The sequence below is a fragment of the Haemaphysalis longicornis genome, unplaced genomic scaffold (assembly GCF_048455015.1).
Source record: "Haemaphysalis longicornis isolate Haplotype H1 unplaced genomic scaffold, Haemaphysalis longicornis Haplotype H1 scaffold_181, whole genome shotgun sequence".
Lineage (NCBI taxonomy): Eukaryota > Metazoa > Arthropoda > Arachnida > Ixodida > Ixodidae > Haemaphysalis > Haemaphysalis longicornis.
Genome location: NW_027526283.1, coordinates 447,960 through 473,218, shown reverse-complemented (window position 1 = coordinate 473,218; position 25,259 = coordinate 447,960). Strand labels below are relative to the sequence as shown.

Sequence of the window (25,259 nt, the reverse complement as noted above, 5' to 3'; positions counted from 1 at the left end):
TTTGTGAAGGACCCAAAGATAACTGCCACCCCCACAATTTTAATAACATTATTACACTCAAGGAAATATTGTTCGATCTCGAACAAACAGTGCCTCAGTTTAGTAAGGTCGATGACCATAAATCCCAGAGTGTCAGATCCTCGTCAGAGGCAATCCACGATTGAGCGGTGCCGAGACACCATCTTAGAAATGGGTAGGTGGCGGCTGAACTGTGTCTCGAATGCTCTTGTGTGCTACGCGAGAGTCATTATTAGCTTCCATTCCACAAGCGTGAAGCCACTGCGATAGCCAGACTGCGGTCGTTTGATATGGTGATTTCATAGTGTTGATGGCGAAGAAAATAGTTCTTCCTAGCTGGCCGTTTTTTCAGAATTTGCAGCGTCGGGCGAGTTGCAAAAAACAAAAAACAAAAACAAAACATTGCGCAGACTTCCCTGTGCAAGTGTTGAATAAATCCTTTAGCAACTCTGCACTGAACTCCTTTAAAGTCGGTTTCACTACCATACACAAATGCATTGCTGGAAATACATTTTTATATGGTCTCAACCAAGGAGAGGAGAATAAACATTTAAGAGCAGTCAATATTGTTGGGTTGACCGCCAGGTGGGGGACCTCCTTAGTCCAGGTTAAAAACTAAGGCTTGACGTTGGGCTAGTTGGGTACATATTATTCACACTAAAAACAGCGCAGGGACGAGGACGGAAGAAGTAACACACTAGAGCGCTTAGTTTGTCTAGTTTGTCGCTCTAGTTTGTCACTTCTTCCGTCTTCGTCCCTGCGCTGTTTTTAGCAGGTTAAAAAATTAACCTCCTTGGTCTCAACGAGTAAATACGTCTATCTGTCTACTACGCTTGATGTGTCGCGGTTTCTCTGTATACGCAAATGCTAACAAAATACCCTGGGGCCTTCATATCTTAATACAACTCTGGTTATAAAGCCACAAAAAATTCCCCCGCATTTCCCCGAGGGGGAGAATGTGAAAGTGCGAATGCACGGTTGTCGGCCCGCTTGCGGCGCTTGCGCTCGGCCCCCGCAGCCCACCGCCTCGCCGCCTTCTCTTCCATCTCTTCCATCGGGTTTGTAGTATCACGTGTACACCACGCAGTTATCAAGCCGCTATAACGCCGCTGAGTCGCCAACGCACGCCGCTGACGACGTAGTTTGAATGCGTTAAAGATATAAGGCGCGTCACTAACACTGATATCAGCGTCGCGTCCGTGGCTTGGTCGGTAGAGCGTCGCGCTTCGGCCGCAAAGTCCTCGGATCGAAACCTGGCGCCGGATGCTGTTTCTTTTTTAAATATAGAGGAGCACTGCGGACGCCGCCGCCGGCGGTGGATGGTTTGGGGTCGCTTATAAAGTGCATTCGCACTTAAAAAAAATGGCTTTCCAGCAATGCATGCGGGTACAGTAGTAAAGCCTGATTCAAAGGGGTTTAGTATTCAGCGCTCTTAGGTTTACATGGAGTTCGTGGGCCCTCATACTTAGCAATCATTTATATTGCACCTACAGAAATGTCTTCTGACCAATGCATTTGTGCAACAGTGGTGAAGCCGACTTTAAAGAGGCACGGCCTTCGATCTTCATAGGGATACATGGAATCTTGTGGGAGCATTTAATAGAAGACTAGGCTCTGTTAACTTTCTTGTGTGAGTCGGGATTAATCGAGGTTCTTTAGCCTTGGGATCCCCAGATTTTTTTTCTCCTAGTGCTGTAAATTTTTCGACGTCCTGAACTGATCTTGTTTTCTTCTCCCTATTATTCATTGTTGCTGTGTACTTCTCCCCCCACCCCTTTTTTTTCGTTTTTTGTCTCACTATGTTCACCCCCATCTGAAGTAGCAAACCCCGCCGTTTGTGGGGCTAACCTCTTCAGTGTCCATTAAAGATTTTTCTCTCTCTCTCTCTCTCTCTCTCTCTCTCTCTCTCTCTCTCTCTCTCTCTCTCTCTCTCTCTCTCTCTCTCTCTCGGGCCATGATACTTTGATACAAGAGCTTTCAAAATAAAATTTTGGTTCATTATTTCGTACTGCTAAAGTCCGACTAACATTTCGGACTGCTTTCTCCCGATAACCATGATACGTATTTTGTCGAAAATTCAAACAAATATTCGAGATATTAAAAAAAAAAACATGAAGCAGCGGCGACACCCCGGCACTTTCTGGAACTCCTCTATGACGTCACAGAAACTTGTTCGTGCGACTGGAGCCGCCCAACTAAGCCACCGCCAAGAAATGCGAATGGGCGAATGTATACCCTCTAGTCCCGTTTGACCGTATCACCTGAATGCTAACAGGCGTTAAGACAATCAAAATTACGTTTTAACAGCGGAGCAGTTTTACCAGCCGTAGGATCACCATTGGAGGCAAAACTAGAAAGAAAGTGGCGAGCGCTTGTGAGCGCTTGCCTCGCAGAGACCGCAGTAAGTCCCCGGCACGCACAGTGGCATTAGAAGAAAAAATGGCAAAAACCCCGTGGAGCGAGAAAATGGTGAGCGTTCGGGAGCGCGTGCCTCGCGGCGACCGCCGAGCCACCGGCTCGCGCAGTGGTTGTAGCCAAAAAAAGAAAGAAAAGAGAGAAAAAAAGAAAGAAACTTCGGCTTTTATCAAGCGTTACCATGCATGTAAAAATTTGATTGATTGATTGATTGATTGATTGATTGATTGATTGATTGATTGATTGATTGATTGATTGATTGATTGATTGATTATTGGAGGAGGTCATAAGACCCTGAAGGGGATGGGGGAAAGTGGGAAAAGGGGGAAAATTATGAAAATAAAAGTAATCGAAAACACATTTGCACTTCTTGTACCATTAGAAAGTCAGTTCGCACTTGTTACAAAATCACTGACCCATACAGGGCTGAGTCAATCACGAATCAAGCGGCTTTATAGAAACCATTCTGGAGAATTCTACAGAATGGTCTCTATAAAGCCGTTTGATTCGTGAAAAAAAAAAAAAACTCCAGAGCTAATGCTTAAGTTGAAAAGGCACTCTGCTTGTAAGGGGTCTCCGCGGCCGCAGCATTTTCTTGAAGCCATTATGGATAATGGGAGACGTTACTGGGAGTGTGCCAATCCTTCCCGAGACGACTTGCAGATGCAGCCTTCCTTTAAAAACTCAATGACTTCGTCCGATTTTCGCACTCGGAACGGGTCTGCTAACGAAATTTGTATCGGATCTTGCATAGCACCAATTTTAAGTGACCTCTACCGCAGCCTCGAGTCAATGACGAAGAGCTGGTGGAGGCCTACAATGCTGAGGATGACTCTGTATGCACCACTCGCCGCGAAGAAGACGACTACGTCTTCGATGCATATTACGACGATTACTAGCCCTGTACCTGTGCAAATAAACAATGACACTGAAACTTAACTGTGTCCGGCAATGCTCACCTATCTTCGCCATTCAAGTGTTGCGCGTGCGTGCAAGCTTCCCTAAATTTTTTAGTGCGGGCCCCTATTAAGTCACTCCGGCCCGTAACGCGTCACCGTAGCGCAAAATTTGACAGTTTTGCTACCTTCCTTCTCTTTTTCTTTCGGTCAAAAACATCTTTGCAGGTTGCAATGGTACCGAGTGAGTCACCATGCAAAGGTAATGTTCTTTCAAATTAAACAAAGTTATACTGTCTCCATGGTCCATTTACCACAAAGCCCTAGGGCCTCCAGATTTTCACATGAGACCCCTTATATTACTCCTAAAAAATTTTTGCGGCAAAGCATCCGTGTGTATAGTGCCTGATATATAGCGGTGGGCCTGGGCCTGGTACATAGCGCTTCATAGGGATACGTAAGGTGTTATGGAGGTATTTAATAATAAATTATGCGGCCTTTCTACATTGGTATCAGACTGCCTATTCGACGGCCAAAAAAATGTTGCCCCATCGGTGAAATCGCGTATAGTATTGGAAACTGAATTAAACGGGTTCGGTGCACAGCAAAGCGGCTTAAAGCACTGATTAGGCAATTCCCACTTAAAGCTTCTCTAAGTCAAAAGTCTACTGTAAGGTCCACTTGTGAGATCAGCGGCCAGGCGCCCGGGCTGCGCGTGAGAACCCACCACTCTGTCTGGGGGCTCAGCACTGTGGACTCTACGCCACAGCCGTCGCCAATTCATCACGGCGCGCACCTAATTGTCTGGCCCACCTAATACCACGGGGATAATCCCCCATTGCGAAAGCAGACGGCACCGCCGGATTCCGAGAACTGTCGACGTGACGCGCGAAGGTGGTGGAATTACCGACGTCGAAGCGCGCGCCGCGCGAGACACCATTGTTAACGCGCCCCGGGGGGCACAGTGCACTGTCGCCGCCTTTCGCGCTCTCCCCGCGGGGTCGCGCGCATCTGCTCGTCCGCGAGCATGCCGTTGACCCAAAGATGGCGGCGCCTCATTGAATATTCCGTAGCGATCTGAGTGGCAGCTGTCTACGTGAATTTGGGCACTCCCTTACGCGTGTACGAACGCTACAGGGGCGTTCCCGAGAGAGGGTCATCTCGAGGTGTTATAAGGCCGAACTTGGCCGTTGGAAATCGTTCTTGTCTGAGCTATGAGCTGGGCAGTTCCCGGCGGGACAAGGAGTCTCGACCGTTAAAGCTGGGTTGGGATTTGTGAGCCCCCTAGGCTAGAGGTTAAGATCGCGTCGGAGGTTTAGGGTACAGCGCCGTACCGGGCAACTAGACGGATCTTCCGGCGAAACAGAGTCTCGGCCGTCGTTTCTCGAGCTGTTTGTGTACGCTCCGAGGATAGGAGAGTTAGACGAAGTTGAGAAGCTCAAGTGATTTGTGCGCACTTGGATCTAGCGTCTAGCTGAAGTTTGAAGTTTTTCCTTTATTACTCATGTACCCAGTTTTCCTACTGTAAATAGCTGCATATAAACTCTTCGTTTCATTTAATCAACCCCAACGGCTTGAGTTCGTCTCGACCGCCGTCTCCAAGAACTTCAACACCATCGCCCTGCCAGCCCTCTGCCAAATCAACCGGAGCCCGGGCGATTGGGTTCCTGATCGACGCCGGACTCCGGGGAAACGAACCACAACCACTAATAATGACCAGAGCTGGACAGACGGCCTATGTCTATTGTGTTCTGGCGACGTCACCTCAATTTCAACCTGAGCACTGAGGTTGAGGTACAATTTTGCAAGTTAAAGTCAATGCGGGCTGAACACCGTAGACTTCACGCCAACGTGACCTCACCCTCGACTTCCTCCTAAACTCGACACGCCTTCTCAACTTCAAACACGTCAACTGCTGGGCTTATGTTTAGTCTTTTTGAAGGCTTTCTTCGAAGGCATGGAATACCTTTTACGTAATACCCCGCAAGGGGTCTTTAAGGATTATAATTTTTTTTAATTTTGATTCTAGGGTTTAACGCACCGACGCAACGCATGCGATGAGGCGCGCCGTATTGGAGGGCTCCGGATTAATTTTGACCACCTGGGGACATTTAACGTGCGCCGAAATCTCGTACACACGGGCGTTTTTGCTTTTCGCCTTCATCAGGAAAGCGGCCGCCGCGGCCGGGAATCGAACTCGTGACCTCGTGCTCAGCAGCGCAACGCCTTAGCCACTGAGTTAAGGATTATAATACAAATGAAATAAAATATAATGTATTTCACGCACAGAAGCCGAAAGTTCAACTTATATTTAGCATGAGGTACTAACCAATTGATTGCGCAATGGGCCTTTTCCAAGGATGCCACTGCGCATGCGCAGCGGTCAGTCGCGCAGTGCGTGACGGGAAGGACACCGCCGCCATCACTTTTGGGGGCTCCGTCGCTCCGTCAGCTCTGAGCCTGTGTGCCGCGGACGCGCCGTACTGACGCTGTGCGTGCCATCCGGAGCTCCGCATGATGCCTCATCGCTGTGCTGCGGTCGGGTGCACTAATGCAAGCAACACAAGTGCTGGAACTAGATTTTTTCGGTTCCCCGCCGCTTCGCTGCACGCCTCAAGAAGGGAGAAATGGGTTCAGGCGATGCGTCGAGTTAACGTGGACGGTTCGCCATGGCAGCCATCGGCGAACTCCCGCGTCTGCAGCCAGCACTTCGTAACAGGTAAGCCGCATATCAGGTGCTGACCTTATTGAAAAAGTTGCGACGCCTATTCTTTTGATTACTAAACCTAACACGTTTTTCTTTGCAATGTGAACTAGCGCTCGTAATCGTCATGCCGCTGTAATATGAGCACCAGGAAGTTCTTCAAAGATTGTATGAAACGATCATCTGAAGAACTACAGTAAGGTTTCTTTTCTTTTTTTTCAGGAGAACCAGTGCGTTTTGTCACGCACCCCGACTACGTGCGAGCCGCCAGGGATCGGTTGGCCGCTTCGAGAGAGCGCAGAAGAGAAAAAGTAAACACTTTTTTTTTCGTACTTTCGGCGATTTTCTTGCAGCTGTGCTTTGAATCTAGAAAGCGCCCTGTGATTTTCCGAGCACGTCATTCGCAAAACAGTGCACGATCTTGCATCCCGCATGATCATGCAAGTAGACGAAGCTCGTGCGCGCGTCGTAACCTTTTTTGTTTTGCACGAGTTCCTTGCTGTTCGTGTTACTATTAATGCTCATAGGTATGATGCTTGGTCTCTTTGAGATGTCCTGTTGCAGGGGCAACCCAATCATCTCTACAGCGACTACTGCGTTGCTTTCTTTGATACACGGGTGATTGTGCTTCCCCACTTTCGCATTGAGACTGCTTAGTGTCTGCGACATTGAGCCAAACACATTAAACGGTCTGGTCTGCTCATAACGAGTGCCTGGCAGTCTTGTTTGGGCCAGATCCAGCTGTGCACTCACATGGTCATTTGTAAGAAAAAACTGCACAAATCAGCAGTCCCAGTGCTTGCTAGTCCTTCATTTTATTATTGGGAGTAGCAGTCTGAGCCTGCTGTAGTGCTTCCAATGATTTTGGCACAGCTGACTTAAGAGCTGATTTTTGTTTGTAGGCTCACCAGCTGGGGCCCTCTCCAAGCGACCAGCGACTTCTGAAGATACACCAGACGAGGTTGCCGAGGGAGATGTGTTTGGTGGGAGCAGAGCCAGTACGGGTGAACCTTCGACGTTTGAGCCAGTAGCCGAGCCCGGGCCCTCAAGTGCCTTTAGGAGTGAAGGTGGCCAGGAAGCTCCAATGCTCGAGAAGGCATGCCAGGCTGATTTCCTTCAAAAGCGCATTGAGCAGCTTGAGTCGCTGTTAGCACAAGAAAGGCAGGAGAATTCAGGTTTGAAGTCTGCATTAAGTGCTGCAGAAAAACATGCCAGGGTGTGGCAAGAATGCTACAACGAGCTTAAGGCAAAAACCTTGTGCCTGAGCAATATGCAGTCGTCCAAGGACATTATTTACTACACCGGCCTGCCATCTGTTTGTGTTTTTAAGCACATTCTTGAATTGGTTGTTCAAAACTACCCGCAACTGACGAAGTGTGCAGATTTAAAGACTCACACTGCTGAGGAGCAGCTTTTTATGGTGCTCGTCCGACTTCGAACAGGGATAGCAACCAAAGAAATGTCCAGAACATTTGGGATTTCTATGGCCACGTTCAGTCGCGTATTTTCTTCGTGGATATTAGCATTGGAGAGGGTGCTGATAAATATAACAAGCTTCCCTACACTTGAAGAGGTGCAGCAGAATATGTCATCACATTTTAGGCGGTACCCGAACACACGGATAATTTTAGACACAACTGAGGTGCGAATACAGAAACCTTCAAGCCATGCTGCGCAGAGGCATACATACTCGCCCTACAAGCATGGCAACACAGTCAAATGGCTGGTGGGGGCGACACCAGACTGCTATGTGAGCTTCATTTCAGCCATGTACGGAGGGGCAACCAGCGACAGAGCAATTGTCCAGCTGTCAACAGTTTTAGATCTGCTTGAGCCTGGCGATGCGGTTATGGTCGACAAAGGCTTGAAGATCGACGACTTGCTGCCTCTAGGTGTCTCCGTACACATGCCGCCATTTCGTATTCCTGGCGAGGCCCAGATGAGCAGAAAAGACGTCGAACAGACGAAGCGCGTAGCAAGTGCACGAGTTCACATCGAGAGAATGATAAGAAGAATTAAGGAGTTTCACATTCTGGACAAACGCATCCCAATCAATATGCTTGATTTGGCAGATGCCATCTTCACAACTTGTGCATTCCTCTCCAACTTCAGGGGACCGCTTATTGCACGAGAACGATGAGAATTCATAAATAAAAGGTTGCACATGAAAGCCACTAGCAGTGTACTTTGCAAAACGTGTATGTATTGATGTCTGTTTATCAAGTACACGGTACTGCATGAGCGCAGCAACTGCATGCTGTAACTCGTCATTGACTGCATACCATAAATTGTACGGAATTGTATTTTTCTAGGCCACAAATGTATGAGGAAGCTCTATGACTCCAAGCTGAGGTGTCCTGTAGCGCACATTACCTGCATTGCAAAATGACTGTCATGGATACAAGCACATTGTTCAATGAACATGAGCAGCCTGCTCCCCAACAAATACACATGCTGAATGAAACATGCAGATACCAACAATCCTTTGTGACTAAATGCATTTATTCACGTTCGTTCACTCAATAAAGAAAGGCAGTGTTGGCTCGATCTGCATCAGTTCCAGCTTCCCAAGGCAAAAAGCAGCACACTAAATATAAAAAAAACAGGAGCTTGTTCGGCAATACTTTGACACACATTGTTGATTGATTGATTGTAGGGTTTTAACGTGCTGATGCAACGCAGGCAATAAGGCGTGCCGTAGTGGAGGGCTCCGGATTAATTTTGACCACCTGGGGATCTTTGACGTCTGCCGAAATCTCATACACAGGCGTTCTTGCTTCAAAGACGGTACTTGAACTTCCTGATCTTTTTTTTCAACGGTTCATCGTCATCAATGATGTAAAAGCCTTCTTTGAACTTCTGGTATGAAACATACCCAGACCCGGTTGTGTATAGGAATCCCAGCCGTCTGATGCGCCTTGTCAGGATCTCGGGCAGGACTGCTGCTTTGTAAAAGTACAAAAGTCCTCCAACAGTAGTGTCCCACACAGCCTTTTCAAAGTATATGCGTTGCACTGACACACAATGCTGTAGCTCCGGATGATCTGTCCAGATGACGAAGTCGCACCATGGCTTCTTCGTCACTCCAAGTTGACCTTGTACTTGAAGGAAGTAAGGGTGGTCCCTTTTCAGCTGAACTTCGCCGTCAACAATCGCCGAGCAAAAATTCTTATCTTCGCATGCATCAAAAACTGTTTTCCCAGCTTTTGAAGCAGGGCACTTCACTTCTAAAATGCCCTCATCATCCCCATCCCGCACCAAACGGTCAGGCGAGGCGGCAATAAAACTGAATGTTGCATCTACGTGCAAGCCCGTTTCGTGAACTGCTACGTTCTTGTCGTAAAACGTCATTAGCTTTTCATAGGCTTCCACAGCTAATGCTTCATTTTTGAGCCCATATACTCTGGGGTCATCAGGATGCAGTGTGCTGTGCTTTTTTGGGTACAAAATATCTTTGACGAGGCTCTCTGGTTTGACGCACTTCAGGACCCTGCTAAAGTTGGAAGCTGTGAGCCTGCCGACTCTCTCTTTGACCCATTCTGGGTTCTTGCTCTGACCCACTGTCCTTTCACAAAGGTTTGTCCTTTCTGTGGCGGTTAGTGGGACCTTAAGTTCAAAATGATTGTCCACAATGTCCAAACATTCTTTCGAGTGCAGATCTTGCACATCAGAAATACCGCTATCATTGCGAACAGGTGCTGGCTTCCCCGTGCAGTACCTGTTCCAAAGCAGAGGTGGTGCATCCTTGGCAATGTTTGTTGTGAACCGCTGTACGCCATCTGGGTGCAGTGGTGGCAGGCCAGGTTGCAGCTGTCTCTTTGATTTTGCCGTTACTGCCTTGTTCACTTTGTGTTTCTTGAAAGTGATGTCTGCCAGTGGTGTGGGGGGCAAACGGTTTTGACCTGCAAAGAGACATTGTTGCAAAGGAATGAAAAGTTGTCCCCCACCAAAGCTGTTTAGATGTTTTTGTGTGATGCAAATCGTTGCTGTGCTTCTATGCTGTTTCAATCTCCTCGCCATTCAAAATAAAAAGTGTTCTCCCTGGCCCTTTTTTCGTCAGGACTGTATCTTAAACCATGATCTACATGCCATTGCATACGAATAAATGCAAGCAAAGCTGCTTTGAAAAGCACAGCTTTCATGAAGTGTATGTAACAACTTGATTACCGGAATGAAATCTAGTGAGGCAAGCAGAGGGGTCTTCACGTGTTGCCTCCTTTCTCTCTCTACAACTTTTTGCACCATTTACACCCACAGCAAAACAAACAACCAGCCCATCTTAAACATTAATGAACTCCGTGCAACTACAACATCGCACTTTACGCGACAACACAGAGAAAGCTGGCAAAGTGGTTGAAGGACTTCACGGTGCAGATAGTTGCCCCTACCTTGCGAAGGTGCCAGCCATTTGCAGGGCAAGCTTGTGCTTGACGGCGTTTGCACGTGCAGAACGGCAAACAGCAGGGCTGCTACGTGCTGGCATCGCTCACTCAGGCTGTAAGAAAAAAAAAGCAAAAAGGTGTTGTAAGCAGAAGAGCCCTTACTTTCACTCCGTGAATGAGATGCAAGGATTAAGACGGCATGTATCTTCCCTTGCATAACAACGTTGCAGACTCAAATGGGGCACTCGCCTGTTTCCCTTAGAGATTACATGAACGCTTCTGAAGCGTGGCCGTTCAGGTTATCATTTTATTTTACTCGAACTGCCGCCCGTGCACAGCGACAACAGTACACGCACAACGGTTGCTCATATTTCTACCGGCTGGTCAAAAACTATGAAACACGAATTTTCAGTCTTTCAGACGCCGATTATACAGATCAGCTTTGCGGCACGACGTTTCGGGGGACTGTTATTACACGTAGGGACCTTAACGTGCCCAAAAATCTGGAAACAAGCATTTTCGTTTTCCGCCTTCGCCAGAAAAACGCCCGCTGCGGCCAGGATACGCGCGCTTGCGCTCAGCTGCTCTTGAGATATGTTAAAAAAAAAAACAAGTAGGAAACAGTTCTCGTCTATATTCTAAATGCGAAGTTTATTTAACTTCGCGTTCAGAAGGTTCAACGCTGATACCTGAATGTCGACTTTCGCGTACGTATTACCATCACGCTTAACGTTTACGCAACGCTTTAACACGTACGTACACGTACGCACCGTATATATTTGAAAAAGCGGTACATACCCGGCAACACAGTTGCAGTGAGCTTGCACGACGCTGACGCCCCCCGAGCTGTCTTCTCTAAGCGCTGCCAACTGCCTGTAATGCCCGGGTTTCATCGAACAAAGGCAAATACTCCGTAGCACGAATAGATCACAGCCAGATGAGTGGTGGTGCGTGGAAACTTCAATACGGCGGATGTACTTCTCTTCCTTGAACACCCATCCCTTCTTCCGTTGTCGCGCCGATGAGGAGAAATGAGCTTCCATTACGTCTTTGTCAAGTTGCGGCACATCGCTCAAATCACACGTCCAGGGACCACCAGAGTCATAAAAAGTCCTGAATTCGTCCAACGAAAACATCCTCAACTCATTTACCGTCAGATATACCTTTCAGGGAAGCAAAAAGACACCTGAACGCCCTGGTGAAACTGGCTCGCATGCACAAACAGCGGGCGTCGGATATGACGCTTCCTCGTGCGACAGCCCCGACAGCCCCCACACTCTTAATCTGGTTCCATATAAGTTCCAGTTAAAAAGGGTGATCCATATATTTTATGTGGATCCGAACGAAAGAATAACTGGAACGAGGCATATAGGTGGATCTTATCTGGAACCGTAAGCTTGTTTTCTTTATGTTCGTGGTTTTTAACTGGAACCGAAGAAATGGGGTCATGCGGTGTCGGCGGTTCCGGTTACTGTTCCACTTATGTCCCAGTAAATGGTTGGGGAGAGTGCATTTGTATATTTTTTGCTCGTGTCTTGTTCCACATAACTCGTGCACGGCAGTGAAGTATGCACTCTTTCATGCATCAACTGGAACAATGAACCGCATATATATTAGGTGCTTCTTGACCCAAGATGCACGTGCGCGTTTAATATACACGTGCACACCGCACATAAAATTTAATTAACTTCGCCGACATCTATGAAACTGCCTTGCAGCAGTTAACTTTCATAATACGGCTAAGCTGCAGTTTTAGTGATGTGCTTTGACAGAAAACGAAATCCCACTTTTTTGTCAACACCGTACAAAACATTAAAAATGTCTCGAGAAAGATATCTTAGGGAAAAGACGAAATTGCAGGAACCCATTCTCTGGTGTTCTGCGGCACTCAAACCGCTTTCGTGACCACCGTATTTTTCTAATTTGAGGCGTGAAGTACAAAATCACCAGTGACTTGAATTTGAGAAGGACTAAACGTCTTCCCTTTCTCAATCTGCGTTCCGGCGAAGCCACAACTGCTATAGTGCTGAAGAATTCGTGGTGCTTTTGTGAGCACCTTCATAACGAAATACTTGTTGAGGCCATTACATTTTATGCATTTGGTTTACAAAGCTTCGCAGAAACGGCAGTTTTTGTTCAACACTCAGTCATCATCTCGCTGTGGTGTAGTACGCGCTCAATGGTACTTAGTCCACGTTACTTATGTTGTGATGGGGTACATACATAATGGTAACCGGCTGCGTCACATTTTACACCACACACATCATGCTACGAATGCAGTTATATGCTTAAAAGTTAGTTTTTGTATTTTGTCTCGTCCCGGCTAGTAATTTTCACAAGCAAAAACGAAAGCCTCTTTGCAGGAGGAGAATGACACAAAACCCGGAGAACTAAATCTACCCCGCGGCATCTGCCTTACATTCTATATATTTATACTGAAATGGCATTCTTATTTCAAATTATGCTTTGCGGTATCGCGAAACTTCGCAGTGTTACCCTAATGTTGTTACTGGCCGTAGTAATTCAAGTTCACCGAATGACCTGCCTTCTCCTGCTGGTCCCCCCGTTGCTCTTTTCCTGCACTATTGGTGTTCATGAAGAAAAACTGCTGGAAAACGGGCAGATGTATTATTACTCGCTAATTAGCGAGTAATCACACTGGATTCACTATGCGGAAGTAGTTTTCTATAACGTGGGTATCAAGGAGCGTCGCAGTATATATTATTGGTATTGGAAAGACTTGTTGTCAAGAGAACGCAGTCAATAAAGAAGCGTCGTTTTGTTTTCACTGCAAAGAACGAAATAAAGCTGTCATCAAAGTTTATGCACACATACCGCACGCGCTCACGGCCCGCGGAGAGAAACAACTTTAGTTCAACTAACGTGTTAAATTGGCTAATATCTGAGCTCTTTGTTCCAGCCTCACAGCCGCGTAGACGTCCGCTTAGAGGCCTACTCCCATTTTCCAAAGCAAATATAAGCGATCAAGGGTGCCGAGCTTGTGATCTCTTCCGCGGACTGGTCACTGGCCACGGCGTGCATCGCGAAAGGCACGGAGGAAGAAAAAGTTGGCCGAAACGATTACGAAACGACCGCCACTTCGGTGCTGCATGCCGAGCGCATGCGTTGACAGCATGGAGGAAAGAATACAAGGCAGCGCCGCTTGCGTTGATGCATGGTATAGTGAGACGGCAACGGGTACAACGACGATGAGGGAAAAACGGCACTGCGTGAACACTTTTAACGACAGCAGCGCCCCTACGTCTCAACCCTTCCGCAAGCTAGTTTTTGTTCGTCCGCAAGCAGCGCCACCAGTGGCCTTCTATAGCGGTTTTCTCGATTGCTCGCGTTATGCGCCTGATGTACTAAATGAACTGTCGGTCAGACTGGCGGGAACGGTTACCAGTTTGGTTGTGGCGTGAAACCGGTGAAACTGCGGATTTCTTCATGTCCTTGGGCTGTATTTACTGTTCGACGAAGTGAAGTTTTGCCGGGAGGCGCAAAAAAGGTCAGTGCTGCTTATTTATGTTCTGGTAACGGTTGTTGTTCTTTGACTTGTTCATCACTGCGTCCGATAAACGTGCCGCTCCGCTGCCTGTTCGATGCGAGAAACGTTTGCGGCCGTTATTTAAGCTTGTGTGTTTGTGGGTCGGAGTCGGTTTGACATTCCTGTCTGCGTACGTTCGCGCATTTCTCGAGTCTGCATGACCCCTTATGGTGTGGTGTTGCTTAGTTGTATATTGACGGTTGCTGTACCTGTCAGCGGTACTGAATCTTCTCGGGTTAGTCGCACGCTATTGTCTCACGCGCACACAATGCACAACATGTTTGTCGGAGCGTCTGTCTTTAGACTTATCGGTATTTTCAAACTTCCGTGTTAATTGCGTTGTGTTGGTCTTCTGAGAGCCATAAATTTACTGTGCTAATCTCGCTATTCCGCCTAATGTTGATGTGCGTTCAAGGCGTTGGCGGCAGCACTGCTTACGTTTATCTGTGCTGTGTGTGTAGTTGTTCCTTGTTTCTTCCAATGCCTTCGATGAATTCAGATGGTCTATATACACTAGTCAACGTTAGTTGGCTCCCTGACGTGTAGTGAAATGCAACGGAAAGTGGTTGTCTGAGCAGTAGCGTAGTAACGAAACGTTCCTTTTGTGGAGGGGAAGGCAGGGGGAAACAAGCAGAAAGTGTGGTGCCGTTTCTATGCTGTCAATGTCAGTGGTAACCGGAGACCTCAGAATAATTACCCATAAAACTCACGTGTGGATTATTCGAAGTTTTAACGTCACAAAGTAAGTTTAAAAATAATCCATTCCTGCTATTTTATGCTATCAATGTCAGTGGCAGCTCGAGAGTTGGAATAATTTTCAAAACCCTCAGGTGCAAAGTTGTTGCATCATGATGTGCACCAAACATTAATTCATTTCTGTTCTCCTTTGAACGTAGAAATTATACTGCAAAAGCAGATTGCTACATTCTGTATTCATACTCTATGACCTGTTCAGAAAGAGTATATGGCTGACTGTGGAGACATTTGGCCCTCCACTGATAGGTTGTGACAAATGTTTTTGTTCCTCTGCAAAAAAAAAATGAAAACAAATTATTTCCTTTCTTTACATGCTCCTGCGAAGTCATGGCTGTGGCATTCACTGGCTAAAGACATCTTTGGCATGCTGAAGGGTCGTCGGGGAGAGGATAATGAATGCCCTGTGGAGCTCATAAGCCACAAAAGAGTACTTTTTGAGTCGTGCATATTGTGCAGATATTCACCAGTTCGCATAGACCAAGGACAGGTGAGCTTAAAGTATGTTCAAATATTTTCATATCTCAAATTGTTCAGCGAGAAAAGATTACCAGGGCTTCTGCTGTAAAAAAGACATTCTACTTTCGTGGAACGAATCAGACATTGTTCAATATTTTCTCGTGCTCCCTGGGTAAAGCAAGGCATAAATTTATTCTCTGATATTTTTGCACTGTTTATTTTCTAGGCAATAGGGCGAAGATAGACCTTAAACAGCGGTACAAGGAATGCAAATGCCCATTTTAATTGTATTTGGACCCCTTCTTGGAAATGTATCATCACAAGGCAACACATTAAAGCTCTGGCACGGGATGAATTCATTGCATTCTACAAGTAAGTACGCACTGCCATTTTTGGGTCTTTCATGGCGCGTTTTTATGTAGTTTCTTTATAACTGATGGTTTGAAACTTCTTTTCAGTGACAGCTTGGCCTGTGGCTCAAGGTGACAGTAGGAGCTTTTCGGAACACGTTAGCGAAACTTTCCTGGAAGTGCACTTTGAGACAGCCCTGGCAGAACCACCCGGGTCTTAATTTTGGTTGGGTAAGCTGGCATTTTGTTTTTGCGAGACTCAATTTCTGGGTCTGTTCGTCCTAATAAAATCTCACGCTAAGAAGTTATCGTGAACGCCAATATTGGCCATTGTGTTCACATTCCGCCTATTACGGATGCTCCAACAGTCGCCAAAAAAACCACTATTTTGTATTTTAGTTTTGTAAATATTTAGCTTTTACACCTTGAGAGTTGTTGCTGTGATTTGCCAGCACCGTGGACACGCCCAACGTGGTTGCTGCTACAACAATAGGGTGGCAACTGACGATTTAAATTTCCCGCTTTTAATACGCCCGTAGCACCAATAATACTCCCAAATACAGGCGTAGCATGAGTAATGCTTCCATTGGATTTTGACGGGTGGTTAAATAAGGGGTAATTTTTTTAAGGGAATTGTTTAGAGCACAGAAAGTGACGTCTGCAAGAAAATGTGCTATAGTTGCGATTTATAAGAAAATTGTGCGACAGACTAGTTCAGCATTAGTCAGCTCAACTTCTGCCTCTTACCACTACGAACCATGGAGGTAATACATATCGAGAGGGAAATATTTTAGGTGGAACTAATTCCACAAAAAAATTTCTGCCACAGTGCGATATTTATGATTTCCTATGACTGGCCATTTATTTCTTTGTGGTAGAAACATCGTTTAGCTGTAAGTTATAATAAGCCAGCCTCACTACAGCATTCTAGGGAGCACATTATACAGTACAGAGAACATTTTTTGCAAAGAGAAGATGTGTAAAATATAATGCCGAAAGGTGATTATAGTAATTATTTGATTAATAAACGAAACCTCTCAAGGATAAAAAAACCTTATATTCAGGATACCGAGGCAGCAAAGTTGGATACTTTCCAGAATCAGGGCAATTTCATTGATTGTCTGTGGTGATATTGTTTAGCGCACTTTCACCTTTAGCAGCACTCCCAGAAAAAACCCAAGAAATCACTGATTTTAAATCAATTACTGTGTTATGAAAGGGACTAAGCAACTCACTCATTTAAAGCAACCATGTAACAAAATTTTCTTGTTTCCTTGAAGGTACATGAGGTGAGCAGTAAGTCTTCTCGAGGCCCGGTTATTCTGAGAGAAGGGACTGGCGGCATCAATATTGCCCGCAAGAAACACATCACGGATTCGCCGCCTGCATTGTCACTTCAGGATGTGGTCATCCTCTTCGCCGCATATGTCATCTTTTTCATCGTGTCATCATGTTAATATGGTTGTGTGCCTTTGGAGAGTTCTTGGTACTTTTGCAGGGAGTTCTTGGAAAGCATGAGAAGTTTGACAGTGGCCTGGTGTCATTTAAGTTGGAGTCTCTGTTCAAATACTTGAAGTGTTCAGCTCTACTTGGGGTTTTAAATTATTGGTAGAGGTTAAAGTATCTTTTGAAAGGCATGAAGGAGGTCAGATGAAAGGCATGAAGGGGGTGAAATCAGATGAAGAGGTTTAAGTTACTGGCACATGCAAGTCTCATGTCAACTGAACACTGAAGTCGTGCCTTATTTTTCATCATTGGCACAATGCGCAGGCTGCCTTTGAATCTATAGTGGGTGTTAATGTAGTTCATGGTACCCCATTGTAACGTCCGTATTATTCAAGTGTAGCTCATGAGATTTTTTTTTTCGTGGCAGTGCTGCTGCTGATGCAAAAGTGACTGATTATTTACGCAGATGGCTTCCGCCTTCATTGATAAATTTTAGTACCGGATGTGAGCTGATACCCATGACCTAGAAGAATTGAAAATGTGCGTATTTGGCTTGAACAAGTTTTCTTCTTTGAACAAAGCTGCATTTCTTGCTTGGCAGAAGCAGGGCTTTGGTCACAATTACACTGATAGCAAGACGGGAGGGTTTTTTATAGCACGCAACTGTGAATTTCACCTAAGGTAAAATGTTGAGGCTGGAAAAAATGCTTTCAAGTCTGTTTTGTAAAACTTGTCACCTGTATGATTCAACGCTGGCTTGTTTGCTCTTAAGGATGTCTGACTTGTTCCCGCTTGAATTGATAACGTATATAATTAGTTTGCATGTTAAATTTTAATATGTGTAACATTCTTCCAGCTACCTGGTTTGCAAAATTATATAAGATTCACGCTGGCTTTTGTGAGATTTCTTGGGGTGAATTATTTTAAACAACTACAAATTGTTTGGGCAAGTAACGTGCCTTAAGTCAAAGGCCTTTTCAGGACGCTCATAAAGTCTATTTTGCCTGCAAATAGCTTGATGTTACACTTACATCTGGTGTCAGGAACTACTATCTTTAATAATCATGTTTTAATGGTGGCATACTGCCACATGTGACCTCTCGTGTCAAAATGTTTTATCGTTAATCTTGGCTCAAGCGTTGTTTTCCTAAATTCTTGCACTGCATTGTTGTAGGTTTGTGATAATACAACCATGTATAGCTTGTTTTTAGGCCTTTCCCTACAATTTAATAGCAAACTGCATTTTCCCAAACAGTTATGCGTAAACATAGTATGGCAAGCGCAATGAGTCATTCCGCCTTTGAATTACCTTGGTTTATCTGATAAGACAGCATATTTGATGCTCACTCTTGTATAATGTCTGTGTCAGTGCCGCGGTAGACGCACACGGCTATTTATTTGTGAAGCAGTTGCCCCTAATACCGTCTTTATTAACCATGTTTTTGAGTAAAGGTGAATATGTGAAAATACCACTTGGAGCCTAGTGTTATCGTTAGGGTATTTATTCCTTGTGCGCTGGTCATTTTCTGTGAAATTTAAAATAGCTATTCAAATCTGAAATGTATCATACTAACACCCAATAAAGTTGTATAGTGTGTTGAAAAGCAGTGTATGAGTCATAATAGTTGGTTTCGTGCGTATTTTAATGCAAGTATATTGTTTCTTTCACATGCAGCTGAAACCCAGAACAGGATTCTGCGGGTGAAGCCAACTTTGTGCCGCTCTAGGTGCCTCAGACCAACTTTTATATAGAACTGTGCTCCGATAGGCAACTGTTGGGAACTGTCAGGGACCACACTGCTGCGGTGGTTTCTGCTTTCCAATTGTTGGTATCACTGCGGGTCATATGTCAAGGCTGTGTTAAAATGGTGCTTGCGGTTTCCTGCTGATACCAATGCATCCGCCAGCCTGGCATATGACCTCGGTGTATACCGACAGGAAAGCAGAAATATTGGAAAAGTGGAGTCCCATAGACAGCTTCCCAATGTCTATAGGAACACCGTTTTATATAAACAGCTGGCCTGAAGGTACCTGGAACGGCGCACCGGATAAATTTCATAATCATTTTACATGGATCAATGTTCCAGTAACTTAAACTACCCTTTTATTTGGAACAGTGATCCGCATACTTTTATTTGGAACACCGATCCACATAATTTAGTTGCGAAAATATGTGGTGCACTGTTCCACTTAATTTTCAGGCTATGTGGAACACGGTTCCAAATATATAACTGGAACTTTTTTGCAAAAAAGTTCCAGTTACTAAGTGGATCTTACGTGGAACCAGATTAAGAGTGCAGTTGCGTTTCCGAGCGCCTCCGCTAGGGGAGCTTCTCCGCTCCGGAAAAGGCCCATTAACCGTAGTTCAAACTTCGCTACATGTACAGCGACTACCAATATCCGACAGGGACTGTTTGATAAGACCAAGTATCTTCAAAATAAACACCAAAGAACTCACTAACCGGCCCTGACAACGTGTAAATATATAAGCGTGTGGCGTTTGGAGAGCAAACCCGCTTACTACAAGTTCTGTGTTATTTAAATTAGGCGGGGTTAATTTTGCGAATCGTGTAATACAGGAAACCAAACTAATTTGTTGAATTTGTCTGAAATGGGCATTCTATTTCCCAAAGAACGATAAAACATCACGAGGGGATTGTTATTAACGCTACCAATGAATGATTCAAATAAAAGGCTCTTAATCAGCATCGTAATGTTCCAAATCAGTAGATTGGAATGGTCAGCTCCATCATCTTTATTAAAGTGATACTTTATACGGCTGCGCGACAGCAAAATCCGGTGGTCCCACGTACACAGAAACTCATCCGGCGGAAATCCACGCGCATGCGTGAAAAAGCCTGGTTGGAGAGGGAGAGGAGTAGGAGTTAGCAAAGCACAGCTCAAGCCATAGCGGCGGGCTGGGGCAGCGTCGGTGCGGGTAGTGAAGCGTCGATGTGGCAATGGCCGTATTCACTTCGAAATGGGTAGGCCACGCGACATACGTAAAACGCCGGCCGCTCGTTATACAGCTTCCTTGGTTAACCTAACCATCTGTGCGGAGTGAATTGACGCATTTCTTTCTTTTTGCGAGGAGAAAGAAATGGTAATAACAAAGATGAATTGCAAAAAAGATTTGCCGTAAATGTCTGAGGTTTTGTTTCCCCATAAAACGGCGGGAAAAGCGCGGAGACCCCCTGAATGACCGCACATAACGCGCACCGCGGCGTTTTGCGTTGATTACAGGCCCGGCGCTCCGATTATATACGATCCCACGATGGTGGCGGCATCGTCGATGAAGCGAACAAACCGCAACACAAAACGATTTATGCCGAAAGTGGCGGCCCATTCAAGGACGGCTCGAGGCACCCGGGAGGAAAGACAATGGTACCCAGTGACCGCGCTGCTCTCCCTTCTGTATCCATTACAACATGACCGTCGCGGGCAGCGTATACTCCCACTGCGGCGTGATCGTTTCTCTATTCACATGTGGTGCATCTCAGCCGCCCTCACGAAAGAAAAAAAGGCTACTAAAAATCTGCACTTGCTTTTTCTTTTACTTTTTTCTCGTATTGAGTCTCGGCATGTGAACCCACACCTCGCGGGGAATTCAACGGGGTTACCCCGTCTCGTGCTGGCGATGGGCTGACGATACTTGTTTTACTGTCCGGGTCTGATTTCTCCGAACAGTTCCAAAATGATGTGGCTAAACCAATAATGAACTCCGCCAAGAATATGTATTCGGGGTTATATAGCTTAAATTTGAGGTACTGAGACAATTTAGGCCATAATATGCAGCGTACTTTCCTGCACATGATGGCCGGAGTATCTCCGGCTCTTAAAGGCCTACGAAGACAAAATGCTACTTTGTTAAAAATTCACAAGAACTTGTCTTTGGTAAGCACTGAATGGAATTCCAGCCCCCGAAAGACGTTTTAACAACGAAGCTTGAGCTTGGTCTGGTCACCGTGGTGGTGTTAAGAAAAAAAATGCAAAGAAAAAAAAATTGGCCCCAATCCACGCTGTGAAGGTGGTTGGAAAGCACAGCTTTAAACAACACCCACAATTTCCCATGCGACGTCACGTGAATTTACACACGTGGCTCTACAAAGAATGAAACCAGAGATTCTGCCAGCCGTTACCTGGAATTCTCGGGGGCGGCGTCCCGAACGCAGCGGCAGCGTCGGTCACGGCCGGGCTAGAGCGGCGGACGCCGCCGCTGTGAGCTCGGCCGTGAGTAGGGAGAAAAAACGAGAGCAGCGTCTTTCGAAGGGTGAGACAGCGGAACCTAGCCATCCTGATGTGCTAGCTTGGGGCTGCGTACACCACCGCACGACACAAGCGCAGACACCGAAACAATTCGGCATGTGAGCTTAGTGATTCCCATTTATACCGATTTAAACTACTTAGTTTAGTAAGTTTGATAAATGCGAGAAAGCTGACGGAACTTTTATAATTGCTTTTTATGAAAACTAGTTGCTACTTTTGCCTTTTGTAATACCTATCCCCAATTTTGAAAACGAAGTCCCATTGGTGGCAAGCAGTGCGCAAAAGTTAGCGTTTCTCTAGCGGCCAGATGTCTGTACATGTGGTCTCTACATTTTGTTTTCCCGCCCTACAAACCAATCCATAACGTATGTTTGCCGTACTACCGCTTAATTCCGTCGGGTGCGGGTTACCCTGGAGGTGCTGTCGAACAAGTTAATCAAGCCGTGCGAAGGCACCACGCAATGGACGTGATGCTGCACCAAAACAGGCCCAAAACAACCGTCGCTAAAGCATACGACAAAGCCGTACGCCGACGACGACGCCGGCGAGCAGGCACTTCCGTGCGGGGAACGCTGGGTAAAATCGCTGCGCCATCTATACAGTGTGCTCCGTGAGTGAAACCCTCCGTCCCCCTTCCTCCCCCGCCGCCGCCTCCGCCGCGTTGGGAGTTTGTTGTCCCGCACGCCATGAAAGAACCGTTGGCTGTAAAACTAGAAATCTTTGCTTTAAAAACTTCGCCGCCTCCAAGACTGCCCCACCACAGATATGGTACTATAACAGTGCAGCTGGCTTTCGCGACTGCTCGGGTGGGAGCACAAGGGACATATGCGTATGCGCACCCCTTACTTAGTCATTCAAAGGTGATAGGCATTCTTAGGCTACTAAAACGGGGGGGAAAAAATGGCGCAGCTTGCAATAGTGGTGCAAGGCTGGAGTAACAGCGGATATGGGGTCGACCTAGCTTGTTTCCCCGTGGGATCCGCTGTCAGTATAGTAAACGTAGTAAACAACGTAGCAAAATCCGGCTATACTTGGCCTCAAATCTCAGCACTTAGCCTAGCCTCTCAAGAACATCGCAAAACCTAACAAAACTTCGCAAAGCCTAGCAAAACTTAGAAAAACCGGAAGAAGGTATACGTCGACCTCCAGCTTCGCCGTTTCTCCAAAATTGCAGCGCCAATTTCCTTAAAAAGAAAATAGAAACAAATATTTAAAACGTGTAAATTTCGCGCTATACTACCTCCGCAGTGAGTGACGTAATACTAGGGGTATACTATAAAAACAGTTAATATTGTGTTGACTGTACGTTAGACTTGATATGATTTGATAAAACAGAACAATAGGCACTACTGCAACCGCAGTCATGTAACTTGGCGGTGGCTTTGTTGGGCGGCCGGCAATCTCACAAACAAAATTATGCAACGTCACGAGGAGCCTGGTAGTTCGCTACTGCGTCTAATGTTTTTCTTAGCATACAGCTCAGTTCAATGTATGCGATGAAACTGGCAGCATTGTTATTGGGTCGATGCAGTTTTTAACAAAATAAACTTGTGTTTTTCCTTTAGGTCCCCGTTAACATGTTGCCTCCGATAAGGCAGCGCGGTTTGAGAGTTATAGTTGCTTCTTTGGACACGACAGTTATCAATATATGATGGTTCCTATTTGTAGAAATTTTTCCTCTGTTAACTTGATACATTGTTTTAAACTCCTTTATGAGCAACTTGTATTCAGTGCTCGGGGCGCGTCCACATGCGCTTGTTTGTGTTTTTCCGTCTGGATATCTCCGTGTTGTAGCCGTGCCGGATTTTTGGCTGTTCAGCCGGGGAAGCATTAAATTTCTCGTCTTTGTTGCTGAATCATGTGTTTTCCTCTGATATGCGTCACTGCTCATACATTGCGGTAGATGCCAAAAACTTAAATGAAATGAAGTGGGGTAAAATTACCCTCCTTCTTAACAACTCATCCACTAGCATTGGCATCCGCAGAACCGCCGCTTTTCAGCTGTGATAGCAACCCGAAAAGCCTGGCAAACTTTCCAATTATTTCCTCTTCTTTACAGAAACATTAAAAAAATGGACGAATGGGCAGGGAAAGGTTGGCCTCCTGCAAATTTCAGTGTCTAATGAATTCGTCTTCTACGATGCTTTAATTAATTTATTTATTTTTATTTTTTGACGCGCTAGGAGTACCCGCCTCTCTTCGGTACGCCGTAATGCTGATTTGCACACATCTATCTGAACATTAAAGCCTTGTACAGATTACAGATGCTCTCTTCAGTCGTATACTTGCATTTCCGATAAATTTCCCGCCTCCAGTAAGGAGGAGGGAAGGATGCCTTTAATTATGAAGAGAAGCCAGCCTGGCAGCGAGCTTGGCTTGCTACTCTATTAGACGATGCGATAGGTGAAAATGAGCTAAGGAAGCGAACGCACAAAAACTCACATGAACACTAACCAACGCAGATAAGCACAGGGAAACCGACAAACGCAGAAACACGCACACACAGCACACGCACAGTAGTAAAGTTAAAGCAAACGTTCACAGGGTTTCGTTCAGGCCGGAGTCACGGAGAAATGACACCAAGGCCCTTGTACCCCGTGTTGCCGCGGCAGTGCAGTGTCTCCAGTAACTGAATGCCACGATACAACCAGAACGCGCCGAAATGTGTCGAATTCTGCCATGTGGCACGCAAGGGACAGTATGCACTACCCATTTCGCATTCTTGGGGAGGGTGCCACCTCCGCGAACACCAAGCATCCACACAGATAAACAAATCCTGTAAAAAGAAGAGTGGAGGAAACGGAGAGCGCTAAAAAAAAAGAAAAACAGGGGGAACACGGCAGACGCCGCGATCGCCTCGCGGAGATCCGGACAGTCCGCCTCTCAAGCACGACGGCGACGCTCGACGCCGAGCCGCATCTGTATACACGCCGCTCACGCCAGGTATACAACACGCGGCCCTAAGTAAACGCCTCTCCAGGAATTCCGCCGCCGCGCATCGCGCGTGCACGCCTGGCGCTCGGCGGCAGCGTAGCGTACGGAAGGCGCGAGCCACGGAGATGCCGCCGCCGCACAATGGGTGATGACAGGGCCCGGGCCGAATACGGCGCTCTCCGGGCCGCCATAAATCTGGAGCCGCTTTTGGGGCGTCCGTGCCGCACAGCGCTCATGCGAGGCAGCGGCGGCGGGCAGCCCGGGAAGGGCGGGCGGCCGGCCGTGCCGAATCTGAGAGCGTGAACCTTGTTACCGCCGACACCGGGACAAATGGTTCTGCGCCGCCTCGTTTGCTGCGCCGCACTGCAGGCGTGCGTCGCCGCCGCCGCCGCCCCGCGTTTCCTCTGCACGACCGTCGGCATGTGCGAAGAGCTCCGCGTGATTTTTTTTCTCTCTCTCTCATGTTTTTGTTCGTTTGTAGTACAATTTGATCCTTTTTACCGCGCGGAGGGTTCGAAAACACGCGGAGGACAATGACGGTGTTAGGCTGCCTTCTTTTAATCTGACGTGACACGTCTGTGTGATCTTCAGGACACAAGAAGAAAAAGAAGAAAATGCCCCATGTGTTTCAGCATCACCATCCTCACACCAGCCGCGAGCGGCGGCGGAAGGTGTTGGGTAACTCTGACCAGGCGATACAAGAAGCCCTGGTCAAAAGAGCCACCGAAGTGGCCACCTGCCCTTTTCAACCACGCGTTGGAATAAAGTTTTTTTTTTTTTTTTTTCTCAGGGCCCTCTCACCCTCCTCATTCGCATCATCACCATCCCGTTGCCGTCATAAGCCAGCTGATGCCCATTGCAAGACAAAGGGCTCAAACCACTCCCCTCCTGTATGATCTAACTGTGTTGTTTGCTTGAAATTCCGCTCTTAATATTGCGGATGGCAGAGCTTCGCCTGGTCTTGGGTTTCAGCCCACGGCCGTAGCATTCCGCACCCCCGCGCGAGGGCGCTTCAGGCGCCCTGTCTAGTTCCAACAGCCGTTTCTGTCTTTTCACATTCTATTTTAAAATTTTTGTGTCGACTACCTT

The 25,259-nt window shown here is 46.5% G+C and overlaps 2 protein-coding genes and 1 long non-coding RNA gene across 4 annotated transcripts; 2 read left to right on the top strand and 1 right to left on the bottom strand.

Moving 5' to 3' along the window:
* Nucleotides 1-7,303: 7,303 nt before the first annotated feature.
* Nucleotides 7,304-8,173, top strand: LOC144166678 (uncharacterized). The gene has a single exon (XM_077696194.1). The coding sequence runs from the start codon at nucleotides 7,304-7,306 to the stop codon at nucleotides 8,171-8,173; it is 870 nt and encodes a 289-aa protein (XP_077552320.1).
* A 375-nt stretch (nucleotides 8,174-8,548) lies between these two features.
* On the bottom strand, nucleotides 8,549-11,520 carry LOC144166675 (uncharacterized). The gene is made up of 3 exons (XM_077696191.1): nucleotides 11,214-11,520; nucleotides 10,422-10,528; nucleotides 8,549-9,935 (listed from the first exon to the last, which is right to left on the bottom strand). Exons 1-3 carry the CDS (start codon nucleotides 11,456-11,458, stop codon nucleotides 8,812-8,814), a joined length of 1,476 nt encoding a protein of 491 aa, XP_077552317.1. The 5' UTR covers nucleotides 11,459-11,520; the 3' UTR covers nucleotides 8,549-8,811.
* Nucleotides 11,521-13,778: 2,258 nt separating this feature from the next.
* LOC144166674 (uncharacterized) lies at nucleotides 13,779-17,978 on the top strand. 2 transcript variants are annotated; one of them, XR_013321721.1, is made up of 4 exons: nucleotides 13,779-13,923; nucleotides 15,401-15,546; nucleotides 15,633-15,755; nucleotides 16,805-17,978. It is a non-coding gene; the product is annotated as an uncharacterized LOC144166674 (long non-coding RNA). The 2 variants fall into 2 exon arrangements; XR_013321722.1 differs by lacking the exon at nucleotides 13,779-13,923 and adding an exon at nucleotides 14,828-15,205.
* Nucleotides 17,979-25,259: the final 7,281 nt, after the last annotated feature.

What these genes read in the sequence shown, in the direction of transcription:
- LOC144166678 (XM_077696194.1), top strand. Translation starts at nt 7,304, where the DNA reads ATGCAGTCGTCCAAGGACATTATTTACTACACCGGCCTGCCATCTGTT.
- LOC144166675 (XM_077696191.1), bottom strand. Translation starts at nt 11,458, where the DNA reads ATGGAAGCTCATTTCTCCTCATCGGCGCGACAACGGAAGAAGGGATGG. An exon ending in CACTGCAACTGTGTTGCCGG is followed by an intron (nt 10,529 to 11,213) that starts GTATGTACCGCT and finishes TTTTTCTTACAG; the next exon opens with CCTGAGTGAGCGATGCCAGC. An exon ending in ATGGCTGGCACCTTCGCAAG is followed by an intron (nt 9,936 to 10,421) that starts GTAGGGGCAACT and finishes GTCTCTTTGCAG; the next exon opens with GTCAAAACCGTTTGCCCCCC.